This window comes from Battus philenor, unplaced genomic scaffold (assembly GCF_028537555.1).
Source record: "Battus philenor isolate CCGP_79_NKW_IND1 unplaced genomic scaffold, ilBatPhil1.0.hap1 SCAF_26, whole genome shotgun sequence".
Classification (NCBI taxonomy): Eukaryota; Metazoa; Arthropoda; class Insecta; order Lepidoptera; family Papilionidae; genus Battus; species Battus philenor.
Genome location: NW_027181689.1, coordinates 495399 through 514362, shown reverse-complemented (window position 1 = coordinate 514362; position 18964 = coordinate 495399). Strand labels below are relative to the sequence as shown.

Genomic DNA, 18964 nt, shown 5'->3' with positions numbered 1-18964 from the left:
ACCCCACTGGCACGTAACATAATAGCTAGGGAAAACAAACAAAATACACAATACAGTACAATTGAAACCGCAGTTTTACTTAGTCTGATCTTAGATCCTGAAATAGACCCTCTGTATTTATATACGAACAATCTGTTTCATATCAAGGCATAGAACTCCGCAAAGATAAATAGGGGTATATACTATAATCGCCACGCATGGCAGACAGATTTGATGATCATCCTCTAGAAATTTCTTTGCGAGCAGTAACAATCATACATAATTAATGCACATAGTAAAATATTAATAGTAAAAAAAATATTTTTACAGATAATAAAATGTGATTAGATATAATAAAATATCTCTTATTTTCTAATTCAATGACGTGTTAAAGCCGCCATTTTAAAAAAGTGGAAATAGGCAAAGATCATTACGCTGTTAGGCCACGAAAAAATCCTTATGTATTGTTATATTTTAATAAGAGATAACATTTATAAAAATATACTAAATATTACATCAGATATATTTTAAAATCTTTTCAATGAACTTCTTTAGTGTTTTTTGACACAGTATATTCATTATTCAGAGAAAAAATAGAGAGATAAATTTGAATCTGTAATAATTAAGTTTTTATTAACGGTTTTCGAATTTTCTGAAATCAAAAGTATTTTATTAAATCAATCATATTATATCATTCAGGAGTTTTTTGTTGATTGTAACGAGTGTCTCTCATTTGCATTGTTAATATTATAACGTGGGCGGCCAATCGGATCACTTGACAATTGATACGCGAATAAATACGTTTTTTTTAAATAAAGCTTGCAAAAATGTTAAAAATAACTAAGTTTATTTATTGACATCCTATAAATAAAAATAAAGAATATTTGTAAATAATTTAAATATTAAACATAATTATTTTATTTCTTTTAATAATCCATAAAATTTCGTGAATAACTCAAATTGCGGGATTCTTACGAGATACGTATATAACATGCGTGTAAATTTCTACTTGAATAAATAAGATACTCGCGGTAAATACCATAAACCATGGTTGCACAGACTTATTAAGACTAGGGGCCACTCGGGCAAATCATCAACTGATGGCGGGCCGGCCGCCAGAAATATAAGTAATTAAATTTTTTGGTTTTATTCTGGAATAGAATTCAATATTTTTCGAATGTACGAGATTATTATTTTTGCTGTCGGCGGGCCACCAGTATTCGGCCGGCGAGCCGCGGTCTGTGCATCCATGCCATAAATACTATCATAGCCCTATCTTACTCTATCTGAGAATATTAAATCACCAAAATACCTCATTAGAATAATTATTAGACATCAATATACTGTACATATTACAGCGTACTGAACAGTATGACTTTTCAGAGCATTTCTCATTCAAGCCACGTACACTGAACACCATCATCGTCGCAATTCGATAACCATCCGGTTTCATCAGAAACGAGGACAGATCATACTAGATAGAAGCGTTGCTGGAGTTTTTTCCTCTATTTCTTCCAGTTTCTATTTCTTCTTTCCGAAGTGTTAGTAGTGATATGAGCCAGGTCATAGCGACCTAGGATCCCAAGGACCTCTCGTGGAGGTCATTGAGTTAAGTGACACCATGGAGCGGTCACTGAAGCGATCTAAGAGCACTACCTTCCATTCTGGTAATACAGTAGTATGTGGCTGCCAAAGTCAAGGCTCTCTAGGAAGTTCCCGTGCTTTGCTTTATTGAAAGGAACAGGTTAAGCGCACTCTCCGCCGTATCAGTTTAAGCTCGAGGAATCTGCAAATGCCATTTGGGCAAAAAAGAGAAGTCCGGTCCAAAAAAATTTCTCATTTATTACCCATTTTGTTCATTTAATATTTGATTCCTTATAATTCTTAAGAGGTTTTATTCGAGAATTCTTAAAGAAATCGAATCATGATTGATCGCAGACAAAAGTCAAATTTGCAGATGGTAAGTCTGAACAGCTGGTTACTGGAGCATAGACAAGCGAGGCTTATTGGCAGAATCAAAACCTTTATAATCTGTGGATGATTGAGTAAACGAAATTTTTAAAAATAATTAAGACTCTTTTTGCAACTCTGAAATTTAAAAAAAAAATTTTTAAAACCGATTACTAAAAGTTTTCGTAATAATAAATAGTGATTATTGACATGTATCCAAAACCTTTAAGGATTCTGTCCTAAAGTAAAGAATAAAGCATAATGGTACGTAATTAACTGAATAACTTCAATCATAGTAATTTCACGGTTCGTTGATGTCAAAAAGTATGCCGGGAATTTTTGACGGAATTTACATAAGATATTTTTACTTTAACTAGGTTTTCTTTATTCCTTGTCAATTTTATTGTCTTCGCAATGATCTAGCAGTAACAGGATATCTAAAGTCCGGAGGCTTTAAGTTTTAAGTGGCGAAAACGGACCGGCAAACATGTGAAGCGACCTTTTAGTCGGTCTTATTGGAAATGTTTAAGAGAGGCTTAGTAACACAATAAAATATTTATAATCTGTGCATAATTGACTAAACGAAATTACTTTAAATATTTACAACTACGAATACTGCAAGAAAAACGCAATTAATATATTTAATGTATATATATATACAAGCAATAATCGCCATACTTAAAATATTTTGTCGTTTCATTACAACTGGTAAACGAATATATTTTTTCGTAAAAAAAATCACTGCTTTCTCTCTTGCCAATACACATACTGAGTTTGATAGAACAAAATATGTAATATGTAAAATTAATATCTATATATAAAATAAAAATGTATAAAAATTATTTTCTATCGGCCGCACCTTTATTTTTAATATTAAAAGAAAAAGATCACACACCTGTAAGTGAGATACAAAAAATCCTTAAGTATGAATATATGTTTTTAATTTTTACGTCGATAATTTTTATGATTTTTATTTAAGTTATGTATTTTTATTTACGCAAATATTAAGTAAAAAAAAATTAAACAACAATGAAAGACCTCAAAATACCGTGAGCTTATGCGTAGATGACAATAATTAAGAACACTGAAGGTATCTTGACATAGCTCTAATAGGTGGAGGTCCAACGTCATATCCCACCAGTTACAATAGGCACAAAGCAATCGAAATGTCGGGAATTTGAAAATACAAAAATAACTGCAACGTAATCTGTTAAAAAAATAGTTTTATATTATGTTATAAAAGCGGGTAGACAACTAACCTGTTTCACAATGAGTCTCGCGACCCTGGGACTGGCAAATGTCACGAACCCGTAGCATTTGGAGACTCCGGCCCTGTCGTAGATCACCCTGGCGGCTGTGACGGTGGCGAACCCGGAGAAAAACTTCCAAAGGTCTTCATCAGTTGTGGTCAGAGAGAAGCCGCCCACAAAAATTCTGTTATGGATCACCGTACCGAACTTAGGCGCATCGGAAGGGGGCAGGCTGTCATCTGTGTCTTCTTCGGGGGAGTTTAACAAAGCCTTCAGCTTCTCGTGAGGGTCGGAGCTTTTTCTATTGTTCGCCGTACTTTCTTCGACCATGTGAGCGCAGCTCGCCGACTCGCTTCGTATATACCTTTTAACGCTTCCTTCCATTTTGTCTTCTAAAACATGTTCCCTTGTTTACTAAAACTAAAACTTTTTTGATTTAACTAAACGAACACTAATGTTCACACGAAATAACAACTCGGACTGGCCCCGCGAGCGGAGCTATCGATTTTGGCGGTACTGTGGCGTTATAGATATGTTTTAAGTCTTGCGCTCTGGCCGCCTCCGCGCCTGACAGACTTGACGCTCCGAGACAACAATGCGAGAGATAACAGTGTGTGGTTTGGGATTATCGAAATACGCACTAAAAATAGTGTTTGAGCTATTGTCGCCCGCTATTTTTACTGGCCGAGGCAACTGGGTCGGCCGCTTATACGCACTGCATATCCCAAGTGCTTCTTATCTCTGTTGGTTAGTTATAACCCGTGACATATAGATGGCGCTATCAACTTTCCTTTGTCATATTTAACTAAATAGGATTTTTTAATTTAATAGTTGTGCATATTTAACATGTTAAATTAATATTTTTATAATAAGTAAAAGCTTGCTAACTATTACCAAAATAGTATATTATTTATTTAAAAATTAAATGTGACATAATCAAAAACAATAGAATATAGATGTACCTATTGAAACTGTTGTCTAGTTTGGTAAACAGAATGATGTCTTTATTTACTTAAACCACAAACTGTACTTCAATAATATGTTATTTTAATGCGTTATTGTTTCCAAAATTTTGTTTGGTACTTATTCTAATAAGATATATTGTTAGATTCACGGTAAGGAAAGTTATTTCTTAGCCGTAAGTTTTTGCTTACCTCACAAGATATTATGATTAATAATTTACTTGTGATAAAAGAGCTGTTTGAGTTTTTTTTAATTTATCAAACATATATTACAAAACTTCATAAAAAGTCTTTTAGTAAATGACAAACTTTATTATATATACAAAATGTTTTACATAGATTCATATAATATTATTTAAATTTTGGAACAAATTTTAACTAAAATATATTTTAACCAAACGCGTATATTTTGCGATTATGGTTTGTGGAAATATTATATTCGCATAGATTAACAAAATTTTATGTATTAATTTCAATACATATGTTATTCTTCTCTTTTTTCATTATAAGATAAAATGTAGAATAAAATTAATTGAATAATTAATTAAAAAGAATTATCATTACTCCTTAAATATCGATTTTTATAAAAAGTTTTTATAATGTTTATCGATTTAAAACCATTTTATTATATTTACTAGAGTAATAAAATACTTATTTAATACTTTTCTTTGTTCTATAGCAAAACGATTAAGGACAAGTAGAAAAGATTAAACTTTACTTTACTTATTATCATTTCATTAATTGATAGTATTCTTTGTAAATAACAAGTTACAGTTAAAATAAATATAAAGTATAACTTTTCTTGTACATTAATTCATTATTGACTAATGACACTATCAGCATCAACAGGTCAGCTAATAGACACCTAAAGGTCGCCACAATTATCGATCTTGCTTTGCCCGCAACCAGCAACTTGAGCAACTACTATACTGTTTGTTTATTGTTTGAAAGAAATTTTACTCATAAAATGAGCAGAGAATTATAATATTAGTCCAGGGGCAAAAGATTACTTTATGAGTAATTATTTAATTATTCCAAAATGCAATTTGAGAATTTCTATACTAGATTAAATTTTGGTTAATCAATAAAAATATACCATTAAAGAGACAATTCTGAAAAATCGTTTGTGTCAACCAAAAAGTTTTTTTGCAATTATTTTTTGCTCCGAAATTCAAACCCTGGCAGCACTGACAAACGTCAAATCTGTCTACCGAATGAAGTTTGTTTAATAATCTCGTGCGCTGTGCACTTGTGCGGTGTTCATTAAGTTTATTTTTATTTATTGTTATTGTAGTTTCAGCATCGATCGCTTTTTATGTTAACCTGTGCAAAGTGAAAGTTATATTACATTTAATTTAGTTAAATATGATCTCGTGTTGTTCTATACTGTGTAATTGTATTCGATAAGGAAAAACTTTGTTAACTGGATTACAATACAATTCTCCACTTCTGTCGGTAAGTATTGCTCTTTGGATTTCCAACTGTTGCATATTGCGTTCGTTATAGAACCACTGAATCGTTTCGCGCATTCATTTTCAAAACCTCGATTTATTGAAGCGCGACTTATCGGTCGACTTTATTTTTTTTCTACCGACAACTATAATAATACCTGGCATAAACAACATAAAAGGTTGCCTTGTTAATGTAAATGGCGTAATTAATGCAGTCGAGTAAGCTTCTGATATATAACTGTAGTATATCTGTTGTAGCTGTTTGGTTTTTGAAAGGGTTCTTTTTTTAAATCGTTATTTTGACAGTATTTTTAGTTTTAAAACACACGTAAAACTTAAACGTAAAAATCTCAGAAATTACAAGATACATTGCTAAGTAGGATTATTTAATAAAAACAAATATTAAATTTTATAATCTGATGGCAACTAAGTGAGCTACGGTTTTAAATTCTCTTGGTCACTGAATATAATGTTGCAAGTGGGACTCCATACCAATGTATTGTCTCACTTAAGAAAAGAAGCTACTGAAGAAGTTTAAGACTTTAAATTATCAAAGTTCTCAAAAATAACTTATAATAATAGTATAATAATAAATAGTTTAGCCTGCCCTGTTATAAGATGCATGAGTGACTCAGGCAATGCCACTTAAGATTATCAGCTTTCAAAACTATTATCTTAGACATTTTCTCAGTTATAGTTTTGTGTAAGCTTGAAACAAGTTACCATAGTTATTTGTAGTGTTAAATCAGAATACCAATATAGAAGAATATATTGAATACCAAAGCAGAATACAATAGATTCAACATCCTTTTTTTTAACACTCTTTCCCCCAACTTATTTTCAAGATAGGGACATACACCCTTCTAATTTCACCTTTTCTTTCTCATCTTCTATCATTCAGCATACATTTGTTTTGCCTAGTAACATCACCACCCTGCAACAAAATTGCAAGAAAGTGTGGCAGCTTTCCTTCTCTTTTGAAAGGGAAGGAATGTTGCTGCAGTAATTGCATGCACCACCGTCTGGTTCACCATTGGATCACAGATGTATGGAGAACTCCCTTTTGAGCTACCTATATAGTTACTCTGAGAATTCCCCGTGTCTCATGAGTGTTTTACCCAGGCACATATTCAGATCCACTGTGCGCAGTACACAGTAAACTTTCATGGGGTCCGGAAAGAACTTCCTTGTCAAATTTAACATCCCTGTCAATTTAAGAAAATTATTAAGACATCTATTGATTTGAAACATTTTATTCTTTATCTATGAGAGGCTTGTGCCCTCTAAAGAGGGCCTGTGCCTGAAATTTTACAGATAATGATTTTCATGTGTCATATTATCTTTTACATTGAATAGACATTGCTTTTTATTTTTAAACTTTCCTCACTCAATGTTTCATGTAATAATGACTAAGCTTGGATTGTGTTACATTACATAGGGAAGCATATTTTTAATCCTATTTAGTTAAACAACTTGACTCATATAGGTAGTAATAAAATCTATTGAATAGTTAAGGTACAAATTCTTCATAGTATAACTTTGGTAATTTTCTTTATAGCGCCATATGCCAGAGGTTGTTTTTATGCATGCTTAAAACACCTTCCATAATGCTGAAGAGACCACATACAATATGTTTAAATATGATATTTGCATTTAAAGATTACAAATTTAATTTCCTATTTGCTTTAGATATTGCTATACTGTATTCAATAAGTAAGGTGAATTTGGTTATGTAATGTAAATTCTTTATTTATTCTACCAAATCAATTCAATCCCCTTCCAAGTAATTCCTGTTCAATAAAACACAATTTTGCCAATGTTTTTTCAGTACAACCTTCAAGACCTTCTTCAATTTGGTTCTTATCTCCTCAGTCATGTCAAAATGGCATCCCTGTATTCGTCTAGTTTGCTGAATTACCAGAAGCCAGGCAAACATGGTGGTTGTGGAATTATAAGAGTCAAGTTTTTAGGAAAAAAAGTAGCAAAGAATCAATGTTTTATGATATCAACCAATTGTGACTTGATGTGTTTGAGACATAAAACATCCTTAAAAGTGGTTTGGACTGAGTCAAATGATTCTCTAGCTTTTGACAATCAGACACTTGGCAAATGTTATAGGTATAAACAGTCCTATCAACCTAGGAAATAAATTTACCTGCCTTCCGAATGCCTGGGAGCTTTAAATCACAATTTCACCTTATTTATTGATCACAGTAATATAATTGAATTATTATGAATCTTGTTACTTTTTTGTTTTAGGTATGGATTGGGTTTATAATGGTTTTTTTTGAGCATTACCATTTTCCTTACATTTGCACAATGGAAAGAATAAAAATGTGATTATGTTCCTTCTCAATTTGATTTTACTTTTTTATTTCATTTTTTATTTCATGATTATATCTAGTTACATCTACCTTTATTATTTTCCGCTGCACAGTGTAATGGTTAGCTGCTAGAGAATGCCTTCAACTTTAAGTTCGCTGTTGTACATTAAATGTGAAAAAAAAATTATATAAATAAATTAATTTTATGAATTTGTTATCTGTTCTTTCCTTACTTCACGCTATGCCCAGAAGTTCACTTAAAGGGTATTATGATCATTGATTGTGTAGCATTGAACATGGTGATGCTTGTCTTTACCTTGTCATGGTTTTAGGAATTATTGAATTTTCTTTCTATTTATTTTGTTAAAAATTTACTGTATAAGTCCAATTCTGTACTTTTTAACATAGAAGTAAATTGTATGTGAGATCTGAGTTTTAAAATATTTTAATTGCAAATCCTTAAGTGTGATAAATTAAAAAAGGTTATGTATACTAATGGTACTAAAATATGTAACTTGTCAGCATTCTGTGGGTTAACCATGAAGATGCCTGGTCTATCATGTGTGAAATTGATCAGGGTAAGGTGGGGTTTACAACCTATGTAGCAGGTTTGGGTGGCCTTCTTGCAATATATTGCCGCCTAGATTTCTCACCCTATATACACGAATTTGAAATGTTTCTTACAATACATTGGTAGTTTGATCTAGAAATTAACTGATCTTCAATCTTGATAGGCTTGTATCCTTCGGCAGGTCTTAAGAAATTTCCAACTTGTCTTATTGGAACTCTAAAGGTGGTCTATGCCCAGAAATGGACATCTTTTGCTGAAATCATGATTTATAAGTATACATTCAATCTTGTTAAACTCAAAATATATATACACAATACTATAATATCAGTTTAATAGTACAAAGACTTTAAATTAATATGATCATCAGGTCAGCCGATAAACACCTACTGTAAGGTATAAGCCTCCGCCAGAGATTGCCACGATGACTGGTCTTGCCTGCATCCAGCGACTACCTTAAATGGTGTTATATAACAACAAGGGGGGGGGGGGTATCTACGTTGAGTCTACCTGGTCGTGGTCACCACCAGAGAACCTTCCAGCCCAACAGCCGTCAGGCATATATATAATCTATTTCGATCTTTGACGTAGCATCATTGTTTCGGTATATGGTCATAGCCCGGAGGCTTTGTGTAGCTTCATACTGAGTTCCCGGAAAGGGAGGTGGAACTATATGCTGTAGCATTGCATAGTTCTCTGGTGTTCATATATAACATTGTCCTCCGAGTTTTCTTTCATCATGAGATAAGGGGATTAATTTTTTGGTGTTATTATTGTTAAATAATAATTTTTAAAGGTGAAAGTCTTTCACGAGAGTGTGTTGCCGGTGATGATATATATGAGTCTTATAAGAAGGCTTAAGTTTACCCAGAGAGCAACAGAGACGGCTATGTCTGGGATTTCGCTCCGAGATCAAATCAGACTTGAGAGTGATTTAGTTTGAAATTTTTTTTGTCTTGACCGACATTGTCAAGGTCGCGAGGAATTGGATGCGGGCAGCCTAAGACTGCCATTGGCGAGTAGGTAGTATGCCCATTGCATCTTGCATGAGCATCTATCAGTCATTGTACCGTTTCTGCTGTGGGTGGTGAAGGTAAAAGAAAACTGCGAACTCGGCAACAGAAGAAAAATATATTTAATTAAAAAGGGTAGTGTGCAGAAGGCCTGGTCTGATTTTGCACCGCAGCTCGGTACTCCCCTGATGGTGGTGGTAAGAAGCCGCACGATCTCCCAGACCTGATCAGGCGGCAGCAGGTCGAAACGAGGAGCGCCGGTAGTAGACAGGATGTGTTCGTGCCGGTGCGAGGTACGAATAGCTTCCACCTCAATGATCGAAGGTTATTTTAATAATAAAACTCGCACCTGTGAATAGATGTCACAGTTATAATATACATATATAAATATATGTGCAATTTGCTTCGCTGACAGTAAACGCTGTGATGGCTTGTGACGAAGGAATGGAAGAAGCCTAAAGCAAAATTTAAAGTATTGTATAACAAAAAACAGGATAAATAAACAAATTGAAAAATAATAAGGAATATATAATGATGGAACTATGAACACAGACCAAATGTTGAGCTCTGACTTATGGCTAGACGCTACTTAATATCAATGTTTCTATGATATTTGTTCAACACTTACTGTATTGGGATACGAGGTGATATTATGATTATGGCGTGATTTTCATGATGCTCCGAAGAGTGGAGTTGAAGAACGGATACGAGAATTTATAATGAAAGTTATAATTAGCCCCGGCGCGTGAAAAGTCACATAGCTAGTGAACGCGACCGAGACCAGGGTCCTTCTCCCGGGCAATGGATGTAATCTGCTGTGGCTGGTGCGCGGGCGCATTGGAATGTTTGCTATTAAAACAAAGGTCGGCTGAACCGATAGCACGCTTCCACGATCCCACGCCACTTGAGATGTACCGTTCCCCGCCAAGTGTTCAAATATTTTTTACTGTATTGCAATTAGTGATATTTCTCGTGTTTACATATTTTTTCATATTAGATATATGGAACGCTAACATGCAACTTTACATCATGTCGATGTTGACGACTCTCTAGCACACTTAACATCCAACGTTTCTAAACTATACTAAACTTGTCTGACGTCATCCTTTCGCGAACTTGTATAAACTCGACCCGCAATGGATATCGTGCTGTTCGATAGTATCGCGGATCTATGTGACATTATACAAGTCCACATTTACTATCCTAGTTTCACTAGTGCAGAAGACGATATACCATATTGATGATTAAAATTTTTTTGCTTCTATTTAATGTCTATGGCATGTTGTGCAATATATTCTGCTATATGGAATAGTGAGTCATGTTTGAGATATCAACTCGCACGGGGATTCCCCATTGTTAGAGCAGAATCTAGCGCAGTGTTGCCAAAGGTGCGGCCCACGTCGCACAGGGGAGCAAGTCGTAAATAGATTCGACATTAGAAGTTAAATATAGTAAGGAACAAACTAGATGTAAATAAAATAAAGTAAATATGATAAAATGAGTCAAATATGATAAGATGATCGTTTAAGAGCATGGTTGCACAGACCGCGGCCCGCCAGTCGAATACTGGTGGCCACATAAATACTATATTTATTATAATTACTCATATATACGAAGATACAACATACATATGATATATACATGATACGCTATTAGATATTTATGACGATTCTTCCTAACAAGTCTTGTACCTTCTTAAACATGTACCGATTTGCTGATAATGCTAAATGTAAAGTCAATTTTAGAGTAGAACTCTTTAGAAGATATCTAATGGATTCAGGCGTTACTTTGCGGAAGTCCATCCTAAGTAAGAAAAGGACTAATATATAGCTACTTCCGCTATGTAGCAGTAGTCGTGCGACCGCCCGCCAGCCCGCTGATAAATGCGCATGCGGCAAACAATGCGAATTACACAACTGCCACCGTTAAATGTGAAACAACACGTGTTTCACTCCTCCACGGGGCACCTGCCGATAAAGGAACTCGGTGTTTTGGCACTGATCGGTGTAACATTACTCCTGACTTTATTGCACGACTACTGCTACATAGCGGAAGTAGCTATATATTAGTCCTTTTCTTACTAAGGATGGAATTATTTGTGCAAAGGATGAAGCAGTAAAAGATTATTTTACGACCGTAAATTTTTCTTGTGTTTTGAGTCAAAGGATCTCACGTTCAACCTTTAGGAGGAACAGGGCCTTTTTTACAGTTAAATTTTGTTTTCAGAAATTTAGTTTAATATTTTTAATATACATAGTCTCATAATAGTAAACAAAAAGTACAATGAGCGGTATTACCTACAAGGCATTTTTTTACAGACAACCATAGTATGGAAACAGTACAGGGTTATATAAAGGGTAGTTAACGTGTATATATAGACAAAATATACATATACACTATCATATATGTATATAGAATGTATATATAATAAATACGGTATAATACATTTTATAAATACAAATATTAAATAAATAAAAACATCAAACCAACTTGGATCGCACTTGCTTCACAATAAAGAAACAGGGAAAGAAAAAGAAATGAAAGTATAAATAATCATAGGTCTAGTAAATATTTCTTAACAATTTTCCTAAAAATAGGTTGTGAGTAAGCACGTCTTATGTTAAGCGGTAAATCGTTCCACGTACAAACAGCAGGTGTGGTAGAAGATTTGGCCATGAAAGAAGAATGCGCCGGCATTTTTAAGTTGGAGAAATTTGTTATTACACACATAACCTTTCTCTCTTCTCCACTATTTCCTCATCAGCTACGTCTCTTATTCTAATTTCTTTGGTATGATTACCGTATAAATTATTACATTTAATTTATTTATCACATTTCTATCTTTTAATTACTGTTGGTATATATTATTATATAGTTTTGTATTTTTACATTATTTTGGCTAAATTTTCGACCGTATTTATTTATTTTTATAACCACCTGAATAATCGTACTACAACATCTAAGGAATGTAGGACGAATTTCTTTTTATCTCTGATATCTGGAAATTTTTATTTAAATTCGTTCTTCTATTCATGTTTGATTTTATTTTGAACTTAAATTTGTGTATGAAATCTTTACTTTATTATTTTAATAGTTACAGTTTGGTGAATTGTTAATTAATGTCACTTCGTGTGTGGTCCGCCAAAAGATTTTAATTGGCTCGATTAAAAAGGTTGCACACCTCTGGCCTAGTTTATTGAAATGTATACAATATTAAAGTGACAAGGAACTGAAGCCGTTCACCCTAGACCTATTTGTTATAATATACCTTACAGTTTGAATTCTCATAAAACAAATGTTAAGAAATATCTTCATTATCTTATCTGTGATAAAATTGTGTAACCTGATATAATTTTATATAAATGACAAGGTTAATATATAAGAATCGTATTCATGTGTTAAATTATATGAAACGATAGATGCCCATTGCATGATATAGGCTTAAGTATTTAATGGAATCAGGCGTTACCTCGCGGAAGTCCATCCTAAGTAAGAAAAGGACCAATATTTAGCCACTTCCGCACATGCAGTGGTAGTCGTGCAACAAAGGGCACCGCCCGCCAGCCCGCTGATAAATGCGTATGCGGCAAACAATGGCAATCACACAACCGCCACCGCCAAATTACTCCTATATAGATATAGGCTTCGCTCAGAGATCGCCACGATGACCTGTATTGCGTTATTCCCGTTCAGCGTTTCATATATAGTTAAGTTATAAATACTTAAATAAGTTGCCGCAGAAAATAATTACTTTCGATAACTTAAGAAAGACGCATGTTTTTATGCAAAGTTGCAAGTGCAAAATTGCATGGAAACCTGAAAATTTTTTTATGGTCGCGTTTTTTTATGGCCTCATGTACAACAACCCTATAGTGATGGACAGGGAAATGTTTTAACTATGATATTTTTTTACCTGACTACTTCCAAATGAACATTCAATATAAAATGTTAAAATTTTATCGATACCTCGATTTAAAAACCCCGAAATATATAAATGCAATCGTTGTACGGAACCAGTTATTTCGATCTGTAATTTGAATTCCTTCACACCGGCGCAGTGAATACGACTCGACCCACTGACATTGATTTATTAAAATTATTATTAAATTTTGATCATCAAACTAAAATCAAATATTAGACCTCAGCTATAGCGGTATATATGGGTTTCCAAAAGTTCCGTATTATGCTAAGAGCCAAAAATAAACACTGGTAGATTATTTTGATTTCATTTAGGCTATATCTGATAAGGTGTATATGTATAAATATGTGTTAAACTTTATTAATACATGTGTTGTTGTGGAGTTTCTTCCTGCTTTATCTGCACAACTATAACACCTTGCAAAGCGGAGTAGAGTCAAAAATAAAATAGATTAAAATAAATAAATAAATAATAAGTTGACAATCAATAAGAGTCCTTTTAAAAGTTCAAAAATTGAATAAATTGGTTTTATCTTTATCACTTGGAAGTGGACAGCTAGATTAGTTAGCATATTAGTTTAATTTGTAATTTATTTCTGAAATAAATAATCATAAGTAAATTGTTTTTTTTTCGATATTTCGGCTGTAACGAAAGTAACTCTCACATTGGGGTCGTCAATTGTTTTTAACATTATTAAGGTCCATGTAGACAGTCCGTTTGTTGATATTTTTTATGGGGGCTCCGTTTTTGGAGACCTCAATCCCCCTACCTTATAGCTTTAACGGACTTTTTGTGCAATAATTTTTCCGTTTAGTTTTTATTAGCATTCTCTACTCACGTCCTTTACAATTTCTTCCGTTCTATCCTTTTTCAAACATATTTTCTTACATTATCTTTTCTTTCATTAAAAATTCGTACAAATATCGCCTCTATTTCTTTGCTATTACCATTAGTTTTAAATTTTCTGCTTTTAATTCTACATTTTTGTTCTCATTTCTTTTTCTAATGATCTGCTGAGAGTCGGCCAGAAAGTGAATAGGTTCCCTTTTGAAATTCAACAATGTTTTATGTATTCATTATAACACAGAGGCGGGCAACCTGTGGCAAGTCATTTTAATTATCCTACCTCTTTATTTACAAAATCTCCGGGTATTCTCTTTGATATTATAAAAGTATTTTTTAAGAAAGGTTGGCAACCCTGAACTATTAATGCCTACGTACCAGCCCTTGACTTATAGATTTGATCCAGAGATACATACAATGTTAGCCCAGGCTATCAGTTATTCCAGCATACCTTGCCCCACTTGAACAGAACAAAGATAAGAAGAGAATAAACAAGGCTTCAATGTATGTTAAAAATTAATTATCGTTTACTTGGAACAGACGTCAGTACCTATTGTTCTGAATTCGATAACCCGGTGATGTTATTTCGAATTGAAATATTGTAGTGAAATGAAAGTGTAACAATTGTGATGAAGTTGTTAACGGAATGTCAATTAAATAAGGTATGGCAAATTAAACTTGTAGCCTACTGAATATAGGGCAGACATATAGACATTCAATATGATATTGGAAGCGAAGCTGAACACGGTTCTGAACCAAATGTTCACAGTGCACGGGGGATTCGTCAGGTACCTATATAGGTCCAAATTCAGGGAGATTCCCTCGTGCATCTGTGACCCAGCGGTGGACAAGACCGTGGTCCACGCTATAACGAGTTGTCTCGAACTCGAATCTCGAAAATATGAGTGTGAAGTGGAGCTGAATGAACTGGTGAAAAGTGGCACCATCGCCTTCTTAGTGGTAGATAAAGAACGAATAAAGAAATTTCTAGATTATTGCACGAAAATTGTCAATGAGGTTATGAACAAATATAAAGTTAAGTTTAAAAATATATGGTCGGGGTATATTAAAAATAAAAAACAGGAATAATGAATGTGGTGAAGAAAGAGAGACAAAAGAAAATGTGATGAATGAAAGAGGATGTAGCGATAGAAATTGTGACGAACGAGAGAGAATGAAAATAAAATAGTAACAATGAAAAAAGTTTTGCTAAATAAAGTATCTGTACCAAATAAGACAGAGGGAACGAGAGGTCTGTAGCAATGGGGGCCTTAAAAATCCGTGGTGCCCACTCTAGAATCTTAAACTTAAATCCATAATGACTTAAACGTGGTCTCAAATGGAAGAGTCATTTCAGCCGTAGAACGCAATTTGCTGAACATAAGCCATCACCATAGATTTACAACAGAACATGATTGGAAGCCGTCTGCATTTAGGTAATATTTTTTAATCTTCCCGGACGCCATCTCAGTCTACCGCTTGCTCCGCAGTGTCGAGGTGAACTCAGTCCAGCTCTTCAGGGGGCAAGAGGGGTTCTCTGAGTACCTTCACCAGTTTGAGTCCAAGGAGGACCGTGGGCCACCTGGTAGTCTATTGTCTCGCTTTCGGACTACTCCGAGTTGACTCCGAATGCCTGTTAGGCACGAAGATCTGCGAGGATACTATAGCCTCGCTAATTAATGACAGAGATGAGTCCAACATTCCTTTAATTTTGTAGAGAATTGCGCCAAAATATTAAATAGAATCAAAAGTTGACACGTGAAAATAAATGTAAACAGTAAAATAGGCAAATTAGGTAAAATAAAAACAAATGTAAGTAGAACAAAAAGTGTAAAAAAATGATAAAGATAAAGAAATGTAAAATTGAGCCACGAATGAGGTGAGGAATGAAAGAATCAAATAAAAGGGAAAGGTACAAGAAATGTAGAAAGAAAGGAAAAGTACGAAAGAACCTAAGATCAATGAAAGGAGAGCGGAAATAAAAGTATTATACGACAAACTTGTTAAAAGAAAATAAAAGTCCTTATTCCGAAAATAAGATATTTGGGATAGGGACTTTTGGGGTACGAAAGGCCGCTAATAGCGGAGACCATTAAAAAAAACCTTTTCAATCTTTTATATGCCATGAAAAAAATACACAAATATGTAACGTCGCTGAACAACACGTGGCAGAAGGAACGAGATGTCTTAAAAAACGGAGATCATTAAAAAAATAGTGTATGGAACATCCAGCAAGACAAAAATTTAGTAAATGAATGCAAACAAATAAAAGCATCGAGCTACGTTTCGTCTGATTGGAGATTTCATCTAATATTGACAACCAGTATAATCTACGCAGCTAAGTTTCGATGACTAAGCCTGATTGCGTATGTATGTGTTACGTAACGTATTGCGGTAATGAACCGTGTGAATGGCATGTAGGAACAAGATAAAGTATTTGCGGTCCTCAAAAATACGATTGGTTCGAATTTAATATAGGAAAAAGATATTATTAGTTATATAAAGTTAGACTCTTTGATGTACTCATAAAAAGCATTTCTGTTTTATTACACACAGCATCTAATTGAAAGTTCCAATATTCAGCGACTCCTTGTTCCTCGTCAACGCAACCACCCCGCCAAGTCAGTCTCCATCCATCCTTCGCACCAAACAGTTGTCCCTTTATTTCAAATTCTTTTATTTATACAAAGCCTTTTCTTAATATAACAATTCAATGGTTTACTTTGTTGCGGAAAGCATAGGATCCTCATATGGAAAAACCTCCAGTGCAAGGCTTTCTCGAGTCACCATCTTAACGACTACCACGACTTTTAAATTTCGTCGGTCCAGCTAGTATGGGGCCTACTCATGCAAAATAGCATCAACACATGCTAATTCTACACTGTCCTTTACGCCTATTTAGAATTTCAAAAATATATATGTAATCCTGTTCGGCCGGGTAAAGTTTGAGGAACAACGAAATATCTTGTCGTCTCATACCTCGCAGGGCCTACTACTTCAGGCCATAGTGGCTGAACAAAGCCATGAAAAGGTATACTGGTGACTTTTTTTACAAGATCGAAATATAAATTTTACTTAAAAACAAAGTGTAATCATATTTGGCTAGGCAGAGTTCGAGAAACAACGAAATATCTTCTCTGGGATATTCCTTTTAGCGCGTAATTTCAGGTCACATTGACAAGCTTATAGTGGCTCAACAAAGCTATGGAGAGGTGTTTTTTATTTTTATTATTATTAGGATCGATGTTACATCAGACAACAGACATTAGCACGTTTGTTTTACGTTTACGTTTATTATTTTCCAATTTGTTTGGTCATGTCAAGTCAAGTAAGTCTCTTAAGATTAGACTCTGTGTGTGGTACTAATCGGTGTTACATAACTCCTGAAGATGCCCCGTGGAGGGGTGAAACACGTGTTGAGTAATTTGGCGGTTGCGGTTGTGTGATTCGCATTGTTTGCCGCATGCGCATTTATCAGCGGGCTGGCGGGCGGTGCACTTTGTTGCACGACTACCACTGAATGTGCGGAAGTGGCTAAATATTGGTCCTTTTCTTACTTTCTTAAGATTACGTTGCTTGCAACCACTTCCTCATCTCTACTCCATATTGGCATCCTCAGGCTGTACGCCAATGTCTGTGCGACGGATTCGCCACGTCGGTGTACCTTGTGATCGAATCTTGAGCCTCGTCCGTGCAACACACGTGTAACGTGATATTGCTACCACTACGTGATGGACACTGTTATACAGCCTGTGTATCTGTTGTTCGACAGACAGCCATGGAAAAGTCTGTGCTGGGGATTTCCCTACGAGAGCGTCGTTTAAAACAGTTGTAAGAAGTAGAGGGCGTTAGTGTGTTCTTGTTCTCGAAATCGTAAACACATCTATAGATGTCAATTTGAAATAAGTTTTTCTTGTTTATTTTTTACACTGGACTATGGCTTTTGAAATCACGAAGTGTGTCAAGGGAGTTATTATACAAAAAAATGTGTTTTGCTCTAATTTTGAAAAGTATTCAGTACAAGCTGCGTCTTTAAGCTGAAGCATGTTAATGCCTTAATCTTCCATTGCGTTCCACTTTCGCTGGCCCGGTATTTGCGGTCTTGTAATTTGTGCCAATTGTTCCGCCGCGCTTGTTCGGCTTAAAGAGAGCAATTAGCTTCTCGTAAGGACCTTTCGTGTCTTTAAGAAAGTTGAAAACGATGCCGTACACATGATTGTATACAACTAAATTACCTTAATTTTACGTACGCCAGTGATACTGGAATTTTTAAAAAATATTTTAGAATTCTAAAATTAATTTTATTATTAATCATTCATAAATAATAAATATGATATAAGATTTATAAATTAATGTTAATCAAAACGACCCATGGAAATATGGCGTATGCTCGGGATTTCTCTACTAGATCAAATAAGGAACTGTCAGTAACCATATAGCGTTCAAAACAGATGCCCGCTGGAGTCTGGGTTTTGGAGTGAAGACCCTGGACTGAAAAGAGCATCCACGAGGTGGACAGGTGACATTAAGGTTGTCGGTGGTCGTTACGTTTCCTATCGTTCCTATTGGAAATATGGGATTGGCCTATATCCAACAGTGAAGTTATTTTAGCAGGATGATGGTGATGAATTATCTTTTCACGTATATTACATTATTCTGTCAAGTACTTTTATAAAGGATTCTATTTCAAAATTTGTTTCAATTT

At 34.4% G+C, this 18964-nt stretch overlaps 2 protein-coding genes across 2 annotated transcripts in view; one reads left to right on the top strand and one right to left on the bottom strand.

Moving 5' to 3' along the window:
• bol (boule homolog, RNA binding protein) overlaps nt 1-3871 on the bottom strand; it is a 57116-nt gene extending 53245 nt beyond the window's left edge. The window contains exon 1 of the mRNA XM_068768637.1: nt 3189-3871. Coding sequence (XP_068624738.1) covers nt 3189-3563 — 375 coding nt within the window. The 5' untranslated portion in view covers nt 3564-3871. The remainder of the gene's footprint in view (nt 1-3188) is intronic.
• A 1534-nt stretch (nt 3872-5405) lies between these two features.
• Nucleotides 5406-18964, top strand: part of LOC137925196 (dual serine/threonine and tyrosine protein kinase-like) — a 43013-nt gene continuing 29454 nt past the window's right edge. The window contains exon 1 of the mRNA XM_068768600.1: nt 5406-5596. The gene's annotated coding sequence lies outside the window, so the exon portion shown is untranslated. The remainder of the gene's footprint in view (nt 5597-18964) is intronic.